Source organism: Coloeus monedula, assembly GCF_965178545.1.
Source record: "Coloeus monedula genome assembly, chromosome: 22".
Lineage (NCBI taxonomy): Eukaryota > Metazoa > Chordata > Aves > Passeriformes > Corvidae > Coloeus > Coloeus monedula.
The window spans coordinates 534,641-548,461 of NC_138802.1; the positions used below are offsets into that span (position 1 = coordinate 534,641).

The following is a 13,821-nucleotide window of genomic DNA, read 5'->3' on the forward strand; positions in this document are numbered from 1 at the left end:
TTAATTTCTATGCCTTCTTCAAACTCTATTTGGATCAATATAAGCAGTAGTTTTATTGTGTCTGAATAAACAATTTATCCAGTACAAAAAACCTGAGGCTTTCAGAATTGACTCCCCAAGACCAAATTAACATTAAATACAGAGTCCCTTAAAAAACATGGGTCTGGAAAATATATCTGCACCATCTGTAGACTGGAATGACAACAATGGGAACATGTTCCTTACGGAGAGCAGGGTGGAGCAGGCATTCTTTATTTGCTGGAACGTGAATAACACCACAAAGTCACGTTTAATACAGGCTTCTTTCCTAGGCATACGCTGCAATCAGATCTATGGCCATAGTGCTTTTATAAGACAGACTTTCAGGGCTGTTATTATAAGAGATAAATGAAGGGAAATGGACACTTCCAGCCCATGAAGCAGTGCTTGCTTTTCAAAGCATTGTTTGCATTTTTCAAATCATTAAAAGGGAAGGAAACCAAGTAGAAGCTAAGAACAGCTCATTTGGAATTCAACCGGATTCTCTCCCCACTGTGGAATTTCAACCCTGTACTGGGAGAAAGGTTGGCTGGGGGAGGGAGTCAGGCTCAACAGCACCAGAGCAAGGCAAACGCTCCCTCACAGAAGCTGCTGGAAAGCCGCTCTCATCCTCAGCTGCTCTAACAGATCCAGGAGCTATAAATACCAGCTCTCCAGCTGGTGTTCTTGGAGAACAGCATGCCAGCAGGCTCTGCAGCAGGCAGGAGCCAGCCGAACCAGACTGTTCTCCCTAGCTGAAAAGTTGACCCAAAACCATTCCAAAACTTCCACTGTCAACAGATTACCTGGGAATGTCCTACTGCAAAGGCAGCGTGTCAGGTTTGTGAGTGTGGCTGGGTGAGTGTTCCAGCAGAATTCTGGGCTCACGTTTTCTGCCTCAAGGCAGGTAAAGCAGTATCTCCCTTCACCTGCTGCTCTGACTTGACATCACCAAGAGCCAATGGCCTCTCCTAAGACCGTTTTCAGCTTCAGACACACACCAGCAATACATTAAGAGAACACCATGTAGCACTGGAATCTTGGGGAGCCAGGTCTTAAGGAATTCAGTACTTAAGTCAGTTTGGTCAGTTCTTAATACTGTATGTCTCTGGAAGAATTCGTGTAGTGAATGAAAATATCCAGTTCTTAAAGTAGTTCCTAATAACAATTTGCATTCTCTTTACTTCTACTTGCATACTAAAGATGGCAGTGAATTTAAACATTTGATAAAAAGAATCACCTCTAAAGGCCTAGTTCTGTGTCAGTGGGCACTAAGTCTGAAGGGGAAGCATTTCGCATGGAGAACTCACCACTGACAGAAACTGCTCTGCTGTAGTTTCATGCTAACTTCATAACATAATGTAGTGTAACTGCATTTAACATCAGCTGGAACACCCTAGTCATCCCACAGTCTCGTTCCAGACCCAGCATTTGCATCTCTAGCATTTAAAGATCATTAAATGTTCATCTTCCCCCAGCTCCCCAAAGTCATCTTCTGAATTTTTTTAACAGTGCAGAATTAACACTTCAAGCTATTTTTATTCAATCGTGAGAAAAGCTTTAGAAGGAAAATCAAGCACCTAAAAAATTCCACATTTTTACTTCTACTCCAAAAAAATATTCCAGGCTTGTAACAAAACATATGAGCTGTCAATATTGCAGGGCATTCAGAGACAGTGACTAAGACAGACTTGTGGACACAGAAAACCCTAATGCTGCAGAACACAGAGAGCTCTAATGCTCATATTGGTAACAGGACAGTCATCAGAAGAGTTTGGGTAACCTCTGCTACTGTGACCTCTTTGACTTGTCCTTCAAACCTCAACCACAAGACCATTCAAGCACCCTCCACGTGACACAATTTATCTTCCCATAAACAGCCTGTTGTGATAACACACCCACCATGAATGCAGTGCAGTATTATCATATTGGACAAGCATTCATTTTGCTTGCACCGCTTACGAGGATTTACAGACCAGAAAAATCAGGGTAGGGGTGAAGTGACATTCCTGCAATGCTGATTATTTTTCCAAGACAACCTCATCATGCAAGATACAAGTATAAAACACTAGAAATACTCGAAAGAAAAAAGAACAACAAACAAGAAAACCAAGCTGTCTGCTTTAAGAATCAATGCTTTTTGGAAGGCACAAGGCATCAGAAAGGGAATATGCTTATTTTCTGAGATATCTAAAATTATAATTTTCGTAAGACAGATTGAGAGTCAAGACTGAAGTCTATCTAAAATAATTAAGCCACTTTTCTATACTTTCATTGAAAGCATCTCATCAAGACAGAAAAACAGTACATTTAACTGCAATGAACTTTTTAACTTGTTTTTTCTATCTATGTAGCACATGTTATATAAATTCCCACCATTTTACTTTCTACATGTACTCAATCATAGTCAATAAAAACCAGTTTCTTGTAAGGCCTTTCTTCATCCATAATTTAGACCAAATATTATTTCCATGGTACAAGCTCTTTCCTGAAACTATCCAAACTATACTTACAGAAAAACAATGCAGAAATAAAACCAAACTCATTATTCTCCTGAAGGCATACACACACAACAGGGTTTCATTACCATTTAGGACATCTTTTGGTTAAGAAAACAGTTAAAAATTAATCAGAAAGAAAAAGATAAGTAAACCATGCTTCTTTTTTTCCTCCCCCTTAGGATCAAGTTTCTTTGAAAGAGCTTACTACTTTTTAAGCTATATGACACTGAGAAAGGCTAAATTTAACAATATACCCTGTCAAAGAATATCAATAAATGAGATGGCTAAATTAATGATGAGGCTACCTTACTCTATGAAGCTTTCAATAGTTTTGACTTCTGTATAATATTTCAAGTACCACTAATTTAGACAAACATGCAATAAACTGAAAGCTTTTTAAGTTCAGTCCTGCTTTCCCACCCCTTTGTAATTTGCTCCAGAACAATTGCATAAAGCAGCACACATCTTAAAAAAAAAAAAAAAAAAAAAAGTAAAGAAAAAACAAAAACAAAGCAGAAATTAAAATTAGATGCTTCTGTATTAGGTTTTCTGTTTTGTTTCGGTTTTTTTAATTTAATCATTTAAGTCTAGATCTGAGGTTTATACACCTCAGGGAGAAAAAAAACTTAAACAAAACAACCATTAGAATATACTTTTTTTCCTACAACCTCTACAGATTAACTCCAGAATGTCTTACCAAGTTTTTCTGATGCCAAGGATGCCTGGATGAGAAGCTGACAGCCGTATGTCCACAGCAGCAGCTGGGACTATTGTTGCTGGCAGATGGGACCACTTCACCAGGCCTATTTTTATTAAACATCCAATACCTTCAGCCAACATTACTGGAACACAGAGACTACTGCCGAGTTAAAATCTCAACAGGTAATTTTCAGTCCTCACCTGAGGATCCAGCTGTACTCAGCCCTTCCAAGATAACCTGGACTGTGCAGGTGCCCCTTTCCACTGGTATCGTTTATGGCAAACCAGAACATACAATAATCACAGATGAACTATAGTTTGAGAACTTTGGTTTAGTCTGTCACTCGCACACACAAGATGTTAAACCCTATTTTCATTCATCTAGTGCACAGTTAATTGCAACAGAAACATTCCAAGTAGGGTACTTCCTTATTTCCTTGTTTTGTTCATTTCATTTTTGACACACTTATTTAGATTTTTAAAAGAATAAGCCTGCTGGGGTCTTCGCTAGTGATTAGTATCTAAATGCTGTCTTGTAGCTACTAGCTTGAACCTCTGCATCATTTTCTTTTGTTTTTATTTATGCATTATTTACTTACAGGCAGGATTATCAAATCACTTCCACCAAAAAAACCAAAGCAAAACAAAACAAACAAACAAACCAAAAAACCAAACCAAATCAACCCTCAAACAAACAAAGCCAAACCAGAAAAAGCACAACATTCAGGGAGTCTTTAGGCACAGAACAGCTTCGTTTTTCAACTCAATAACCCAAGGCAGCAGCTGCCAACATTGTTTATATTTGTTACGTTTGAAAAGCCCATACAAGAATGAGCACAAGAACTACTGACACACAAAACACTCGTAGATCTACAGGTCAGCTTTCATGTATTACACTGCAGAATCTTTTTCCCACTCACCACAAAAACAGTAATTAATTAACTGGACGGGAATAAGTAATTAATACATTGTGGGCATGATGCATTAGTGTAAATATTTCTGAACAAAAATTGGAAAAAGCAGAAGTTAAAACATATTCAATCAAGATATGCTGAAAACCATTATTTATACTTTAACTATTAATTTTAAAAAGCCACTTGTGAGTTCGGCCACAATAAGCCACCTAATCACTAATTTAAAGAACATGCTCTTCAGAACAGAACTCCGAACAGAAACAGCATTTCGGTCTACTAAATTCACTTGCTTAGCAGGTGCTTTTGAAAACACAGCTTATGTTTCTTAGGATGCTTTCTAAGAGATAATTATTAAAAAAGATGGCCTTTTTTGAAATCAGTCCCACACAGTTACTGTTTTGATGGAGTTTTTTCATTACTAATTTGATGGTGACATTACCTCTCCTTTGGCAAGTACTTTGCATTCCTTAAATAAAGGAATTTTACAGCTTCTAATTTGTCCTGTCTCTAAGAATTCCTCCATTACCTTCTCTTCTCCTACCCCCACTTCTCCTGTGTCCACTGAAGAACTTCTGGCAGTATCATTCAAATGGATCCCATCTGCAATTAGATATGATCCAAGCAGCACAGGCCTTCTGCCAAATTCCAGCCCCTTAATGCAGTCAGCACATGTGACTTCAGCTGAACTGCAGAATCTCAGTTTTGCAACGTGTATTTAAGACAAAGACTAACAATTTAAGTGCACGATGCTGTATTACTGCAGATCAATACCTTTCCAAGCATACAGGAAAAAAATAATAGTTTTGTCATCATGTACAGCAGGCAAAAAAAAAAAAAAAAAAAGAGATAGGTTTCAAGTACTGATTTCAAAATTCCCACATTTTGCATCCTTCCAGCAGAAAAACAGAAGTCCCAATTACTCACAGTGTCCTTAACATTATGGGTTAAAGATCTTAGTACAAATTCTCTTTTTCTGAGATTAAGACATATATAGAACTGTATTCAGCTGCACTGTCATTTTTAAACAGTGAGAAATTATAAAGACAGAGACCTGCTATGAATCTTGATTAAAGGTCTTGATCTTCTAGGAGGAAATTACATTAAAGCCAGATAGGATAACAAGTAAATTCTGTAGGAGTGCACAAGCAAATTATGTTGTTTTGCTTCTCAGGCAAAGGACTGTGTAATGAAATTGAGTATAAGCTTTCTAACCCAGAGGGACGTTTAGCTTTGCTGGCAAGCACCCTGTGAATGACAGGCAATCCCCAAAGCCATAAAGAGCCAAATTCACACAAAAACTGTTGAACAAAAGCAGAATGTCAGGCAAGAACCCTGGTGGTATTCTGACGTCAAGAACCTACTTTGTTATGTATGTCAAAACACACTCCTTTTTTCAATATTCATCTAAAATTATTTATAAATAAAGTACATGTGTCATATACTTAATTATTTGTACTTTTATATTGCTTTCCTTAACATAATCCTGAGCACTTTGCCTCAGTTTCACTGTAATGCAGTAGTCTCTGCCAATACATTTGCAAAACTTAGACTTGGACAAAGTTAAATGCGGGACCCACAAAGGATCTGTAAAATAGCTTGGCCAATCAATGCATACAGAATTAAAGTTCAAGTAACAGTCAAGATCACTTCTTAGCTGTCGGACTTCACACTGTCTCATCAATCCAGTATCACAACCGTCCATTAGGCTTGAATTCCGAGATAAGGGAACTTTAACTGTCTTGGAGGCTTAAAATAGTCACTACTCAAGAGAAACACCATCCTCTCCAGTTTGCCTTCTGTCAACTTGATCAGTGCGCAAATGAAAAAACAACCTTCTCAGAGGCAAGTTATCTAAGCCTTGATCTCTTCACTGGCACATCTGAAGGTGTGAAGCAGGAAATCCTTAGTCAAGAATTACTATTGAATTCCCTTTATTTTCAAATTGCTGCATCAGATATGAGTCTCAGATACACTAATTTCACTTTATGTGCTCAGCTTTTAGTCAGCAAATAATGAGGAGCTCAATAATGTAACTGTGGGGCTGCAAAAAACTGAGCATCATGAAAACAAAAGAATCTTTGGCAGAATGGCACTTATGTCCCCCAAACCTAACACGTAGCCTAAAAGCATACCAGCTGAAGAATTTCAGCTGGAAGTTATGTGTGTCAGAAAACTTTGTTAAGGAGATTCTTTGGAGAAAAGATTTCTGCTGGGTTTTTTCCCACCAAACAAAACAATGCCTTATTCATATCCTTTATTATACAATCCTCTTCTGTTCAAACTATTCCTCTGCCCATTGCTTTCTTGTATTTCCCCTCTAAGAGGGAAATACAGGGAAAAATATCCCACAGATTGTAACAATGTTTAACTATTGCAACTGATGATTCCTTTCCACAGTCCTTAATGGCCCCAATGACTTAAGCCTGACCATCTGTCACACCACCCAGCTTGATCAGAGCCATAGCATTCAAATAAAAGGCTGCAGATTAGAACATTTCAGAGTACAAAATACAGCAAAAGAAGTCATTTCTGTAAAGAAATTTCCAATTAGATAAATTGGAAGTATTTTTCTCCTTTTGAAAGCTGATGTAGTTTCTTGGAAACATGTCCCTGTAGTGCAGCTCCAGCGTTCAGAAACAGAACCAGTGTCTGGCCTACACCACAGCCCCAACTCGGACAAACAAGCTGCCAGCGACTGACTGGTCACCCTCGTTGTTGCACCACAACTGAGGTGTTTCCACAGGCTCCTGGAATTCAAACATCTTAAGCATTCAAAATTATTGCTGTGATGACTGCAGCAAGAAAAGCTATTACAGAGGTACCCGGTGGTGCTACTGGAGCCCAGAGCTTGGTGGAATTTCCATAACAAATGTCCTCTAATGAAGTCTACGGTTCTTCCATTCTACACTGGGATCCAGCGATGGGATACAAGCATATGTTCTACATGAGAGAACTTCAAACCCTTCCCACCCCTACTTTAAATGGAAATTTTGAAATCCAACCCCAAAAAAGTTTCTTTGGGTAGTATTTCACATAAGGTCTGAAGACAAGAATTTTCTCCACTAAAACACAAGCTCTCTTCTCTATGACACCTCTCTTCCAATGAAACCATAAACACTGTATATAATTTAAGTGACCACAACCAGGACTTAAATTCCATTGCAGAAGAACAAGCAGGCTGACGTACAACCCTGGCTAGAAAAAAAGGGAGAGGCCTGTATGAAACCTCCTTTGTGTTAACAAGCATGAGTAAACACTCAAGTAATCAGACAGTGAAATAACTCAGTGCTCTTGGAGGGTTGCTTCCTACAGCTGCAGACAAGACGGCTCTACTTGATTACCTAACAATGAAAAACTCCCCCAAGAAGAGCAGTTTATGGGCAGAGCTGTTGGTCTGCAGATGAGGAACGACATTCCCTCAAATGCTGTCAATACTGTCTTGACCTCAAGTATGAAAAACAACCAACCAAACAAGCAAAAAAGGTGTGCCCACATTCAGTTTCCCACAGAACAGTGTTCTCCAAATTAGACCCACAACCATTATTTAGGAAGCCTAACACTTCTAATTGGTTAGAAAAGAAGATGATTTTACGTAGTCTGTTATTTTGCTGTCATTTAGACATCTGCTCTGGAAAGCATAAAGCTTGATACCCTTTTCATCTCAGCTTTCTCACCCAAATTATGTTCTTAACCAAAAGCACATACTACAGAATAAGCACACCAAGAACTAAAGTACCAGATCCAAGCAGGACTTATACCCCCACAATTATCACGTGGTGGTCTGCAATGTATCCCTGTATCTGTCAAGCCACATGATATTCCCACACACTGAAGTTAACAAAAAGGTTTTCACTTTAGAACTCCAATCTTTCTGTAGAATTTTCAGATCAGCAGAAGCAAACACCATGAACAACTGTATAAAAATCAAGATACTTGTGATTTAGACTTTCTACTCACATTCAGAGATAATCTAATTTGTAATGACAGCCTCAGAAAAGCAGAAGATTAATTCTAGATGATACCATGTACACAGGTCTCAGTCCAACAGAATAAAATATTTAAGTAGGAAGGCTGGGAACAGAGAAAGACTCCCTTACAAGATTAAAATAAACTTACTGGTTGAATTGCCTTGCATCTGGATGATACATTTGGACTCTTTGCTGGTTTCTCGGGAATTGAAAGGCCGGACCCGAACAGCCACCTTCACTGAAGCCCCCGACATCCTGGCTGCTTGCAATACAGTCAAGGAACTGGAAGGGGTCAAGAGCCTTTCAAGTTATCCTTCCTGTTGGTGTTTTCTAAGGAGAAAAATATCATTTAGTTATTTACGGGTACTGCATTCAAGATGTTGATAAAATTAGGAAGGTTCAAAGTTACTTGATAAACGCAATTTCTGCTCCCTCCCTTCCCCCCAAAAGGTGTCACTTCAAAGCCAGAACTGGAAATACACTTACCAGCACCTGTTCACCATCTCCCTAGTCAATAGTTTCTGTCACCTGAAGCAGTTCTTTTGAAGTGTACCAATAATTTGTTTTCATTACTTGATTTTCTTCCAGAAAGTAAGGATGCCAATACCAAAATAAATATCTGGTTGCAACATGTGTTAAGCTTAACCTAACAAAGATAATTTTAGCAGCAAAGACAGAGCTACTTAAATTTCATCATGAGGCAATGACCATATACCCCATATCCAGGTTCTCTCACTGCCAGTCCTTGCTGCCACAATGCTTTAGCAATAATATTAAAACTAACACATGTGTCATGGGCCACAGCACTCCAACTTTCAATACATATGACTCCAGAGAAAAGGGTGTACCCTTAAAGAACCCCTTGCAGTCCTGGGAAAGTCCTCTTCTCAAAGGAAATAACAACTCATCAACTACTTGTGTATCTACTGATTAAAGGACACACTGTAAGGAAGAAGAGGAATCAAGAATTACTGCCTTCAGGGTAAATATTACTATCTATGTTCAGGCAAATGTCCACCATTAAGTTCATCTCCATTATCAAAATCCTTGTTCAAATCTAAATGATGGAGCACTTTCATTGCAGGAAACTATCCCTGACACCCACTATCCAAACTCCAAAGCATGTCTGGGACAGTGTTGGAATGTAGGGTTAAAAAAGACTAGTTTTATTGTATTGGTGTCAACCAGCCTTTTCCATTAGAAGAAAGTTTTTCAGTTGGTCCACAACTGAGAAGTTTAACTTGCTGCCACGGGATACGGTCAGTACTGAAGTCTAACAGCCTCAGAAAGCAGTAAGATTCAAAGAATAAGCCTTGCTAAAAAGCTCCTACCCTTGGCTAGGAAAGCCTCCATGGCATAGAAACACAGAACCTGGAAAACCATAGTGAGAAAACATTATTTATGTTTGATTTATCCTTATATCCTAGATATCTACTATGGCCACTGCTGAAGAGAGGATTCAGAGCTGGATTAATCCTCGGTCTGACTCAACACAGCCATTTCTATCTGGAACCTGACTTATCCAGGGCAGAACTCAACTCGGCTTAACCATGCACCCAGAAATCCTGACATCTTTTCTGGTTATCAACACACCACATATCCAACGAAATGCTCACTTCAGGGTTGTAATCACAGAAGTACAAAACTTACTAGCAGGTCTAAAGGAGAAGCATTTCAGCTCTGAAATAAGTTCTACACTCGGTAAAACTACTTAAACATGCTTAATTCAAGTTATGACACATCTTCCCACAGTACAGAAAGTCTTTAATAAAACTAAAAAACTTCATTAATGCCATCACATGGTGAAGGCAGAAATTAAATTACTCCCCCAAGTAGAAGCAATTTAAATCATTCCTTACTTTCACAGGTACCTGAGGTATTTCATCAGACTAGAAGAATGTCTTTAGGAGCAAGCCAACTGAATCTCAATGTCACTGGTACAACAAACTGGTTGAGCAATGATTAATGACACAACCACACCACCAGCTCAGCGTTAATATGGAATTTTAAGAAGCTTCACTAAAATCTTGCACATAGAATAGAGCAGAAAACTACTGGGAATGAATTCACATGATGTTCTGGGTTGTTCTAGAGACTGCTTCATTCCCTCTTGCTCAGAGGTGCATACTTTTGTGTGGAACAAAGCATCAAACACAGAGCTTCATTATGAACTTCTTCCCTCCAGGATCCACCCTGTGGATTTTGGCTCTCCCTCCCTAACAGGACCCTTGCATAAGTACCTGAGCCTTCACACCACAGCCAAGTGACAAGACTAATCCCGACACAACCCAGAACTATTATCCAACTGACCCTGAATATTGCTCTTAGAAACAGGAATGGTACTATACATGGCCCCTCAGCATCCTGTTTATTAAATACCATTTAATAATCTGTCACGTGCAAAACATCCATTTTTATCAAGTTCACAGTGACACAATTTACTTTGTCCAATATGTTCTTATAATATTGTTTACAAAATGCAGGGGGTTTGTTTTCCCTTCTTACTGTAGGGTCCCACAAAGAATTTTTTTCTGATGTTTGCATAAAAACACCTCTCAGAACACTGCATTAATTTCTGCAGACAATAACTATATCTGGGAAGTTGGCAAACAGAGGGTGGGATGAAAAAATCATCTACTTTAAAAAATATATATATACGTATAAAAAAATGTTCTCAAGTACCTCTAAACATCATATTCACAGTAAGAAAGCATGAAAATCACACCTCCAGAGACTCCATATGCACTAGCTAAATGACAGACTTGTTTGAAACACAACTGTGAAGAGATTCTCACAGAAGAGGTCACAAAATCACCTGCAACATGAAAATTTAACTGCTGGACTTCTACAATTACCAATTTTTCCAACCCTAACTTTTGTGCTGATGGAAAATTAAATGTGGTATAATTTTAAATCTCGTTTGTTCTCAACTCTGCTATTTTTCATAGCTGAAGTAAGCAAAATACCTACTTGTATTTGCACATGGATTTCAGGTGTTTTGAATATCAATTCTCTATGCAAGATTTAATTTTCATTAATAAGAAAATTAATCAAAACCAATATAATTTGCCAAGCTTTCCATACATTTAAGCTGTTGGGGTTTTGAGGTTTCTTACCAGTAACTTTAACTGGTCGTAACACTTCAAAAAGGCAGCATTGCCCCCATCACACAGACTGGTAAAATAAGGCAAAATGAGCCCCAAGTTGCACAGCATCACAGATAATAAATTGCAACTGGTTTTTCAGGATTCACATTAACCAGTAGTATCACTTCCTACTACAAAATGCTGACTACAGAGTGGAAACATAACTTGAAAAAGAGAAAACCAAAATACATAATACAGTCCGTGGTACAGATTTAGAAGAACAATATTCATAAAAGACAACTTTTTTTAAATGTTCATTATAGGCTTAGAAGGCTGCCATCCATGCTAGAATGAATCATCCCCCTAATGTCTTGGAAGGAGTCTACTAGCTGTGTCTCTTGTAATGCTCAGTCTGCATGAATCCAGTCAGGAACCAAGAAGGCAACTGCGTGTGTGAGTCTTCGAGGCGATCTACCACTGGCTCCAGAACAGGTGGTAGATGACATTTGAGTTGATTAGTGAGCTTCATCAGCAAAAAGCAAATCCTACATTCTAGTTTTACACTTATTTTAAACTAAAGATACCCACCCTGCAAGTCACACCCCAATATTTTAATATTAAAGTGTGTCATTAAAAAAAATCATCTAAATACCTTGTTTGCTTACTGGTATTCAAGCTGACAAACCCAACTGTGTTGCTCAATCACCCTTCATAGGCTCAACTAGATCTGGACTTTCACAAAAATATTTGAAGAAACATGAAGACTTGAATACTTGGATGTATTTGAAAGTTTTGGCAAACCAGTTTTTAAGCAGTGTCAAAATACAAATACTGCTATTTTTTAAAGTAAAGTTACAAGCAGAGCAGGGATTTAGACTCAAATTATTATTTATACATTCAGAGAAGTCTGCAACAAGTTCAAAGTGGTTACAAAACAACGTTCAAAATCTGTATCTCTGCATTCAAATAAAAAAAACCCCAAACCCACCACACATCACAAATAAAGAAGGATCACTTTTATTTAAGATAACCGGTCACTGTGTCATATTTGTGTATCACAGAATGTGCTAACTTTTAAACCAAAAAAATTGCTTGTAACTTAATCAGTGCAAGAGCTCTAAAGAAATAAAACAAGGACAGAGATTAGCACACGGAACGTTGGCAAAACAGCTGTTCGGGGCAGCAGGGGTTTCTGAACAAGGGGCCCCCAGCAGAGCCAATTTTAGGTGCCGCATGAGGCTCAGGCAATGCTGACAGCGTGATCCCTTAGCTGAACTCACACACACGCTCTGCTATATCTGTACCAGGTGGAGATGCCAGATCGAACAGTGCTGCAGAACTTGGCGAAGCACTGAAACCTGATCACATGCACACATGGCTATTTACCAACACTGGATTGTGCAACAGCAAAAAGAACTGAGCTAAGAAGGAGCTGGAAACGAAATATCCTTTAGAATTCGGTATGAGCGTGTTCACATTCCGGAAAACCGACATAAATTCGCCATCTGCTTCTGGCGAATTCCGCGGGCGCAAGCGCTGCCCCCGCTCCGCCGGTGCCCCCGGGCCCGCCGCCCGCCCGAGCGCCAGGATTGTCAGCTCATCCTCCCAACATGGCTGCCCCGGGAGCCGCGCCGAGCCAGCCGGGCCCGGGCCCGCCGCACAGGGCGGGACGCCTCCCTGAGAACCCTCTCCTGCCACAATCCCGGCTAGCCGAAGGGCTGTCCCCCCGACCCCGAACAAGCGGCTGTCGCCTCCGCCTAATCCGAACTGGAAAGGGGGAGAAGGACGGCGGAACGCGGCACGGCGGGCGGCATCCAGCCGATGGAAAGGCCGGGCAGCGGCCACGCGGGGAAAAAAGAAGGAAGGAGAGGAAGGGAAGGAAAAAAGGGAAGGGAGGGAAGAGTCCCGGGGGATGAGGAGATGGCATCGGCCAGATGGCAAGGCCGAACGGGGCCCCACGCCCTTGCGCCGCTGCCCTGGCAGCTCCAGAGCATCCAGTGCTTTGCCTCCATCCATCCAGCCATCCATCCATCCCCCCGCTCCCGGCCTCAGCCCTCCGCGGGGCCCCACAGATGCGTACGGCAGCACCGCCGCCTCCCCCTCCGCATTACGGCATCGCCCACCCACCCCCGCCCCGCTCCGACCCCCCTCTGCCAGCGCAGAGCTCCCTCAGCGCAGCCCCCTCACCTGGCGCGGGGTGTCCGCAGGACGCGGGCGGTGCGGGGTCAGCAGCCGGCGGGGCAGCGCAGCGAGAACCCGGCCATCCCCATCGTCGCCCCCACCGAGGCCGGGAGACCCCCCCCCCCACCGCTACCGGGAATGGAGCGGGAAGGGCGAGGGAGGGGAGAAAGGGGAGGGAAGAGAGCGAAGCCGCGCCGGGAGGAACGGGGGCCGCGCTCGCCCAGCGCCGCTCCCGCACTGACGGACCGCGGGCCGCGCGCCCGCCCCACGGGGGGAGCGCCCCCCGCTCCACCAATCGCCGCGCGCCGCCCCGCCCCCTCAGCACAGCCCGCCAATGGCGCGGCGCAGAGCCCGCGTGCTCCCGCCCCCGCCCTGTCAATCACAGCCGGCTGCTCCGCGAGCGCCTCCTGGCGGTGCCCGGTCCCAGCGGCACCGCCCTCCGAGCCGGTCCCTC

At 41.5% G+C, this 13,821-nt stretch overlaps 1 protein-coding gene across 5 annotated transcripts in view; it reads right to left on the reverse strand.

The window, feature by feature from the left end:
• Positions 1–13,593, reverse strand: part of KIF1B (kinesin family member 1B) — an 82,669-nt gene extending 69,076 nt beyond the window's left edge. For all 5 annotated transcript variants that reach the window (XM_082295835.1, XM_082295834.1, XM_082295836.1 and 2 more), the window contains exons 1-2: positions 13,374–13,593; positions 8,249–8,430 (exon numbers count right to left, since the gene is read on the reverse strand). In XM_082295835.1, the coding sequence (XP_082151961.1) occupies positions 8,249–8,354 (106 nt within the window). In that variant the 5' untranslated portion in view covers positions 8,355–8,430; positions 13,374–13,593. The remainder of the gene's footprint in view (positions 1–8,248; positions 8,431–13,373) is intronic.
• Between the last annotated feature and the right edge of the window lie 228 nt (positions 13,594–13,821).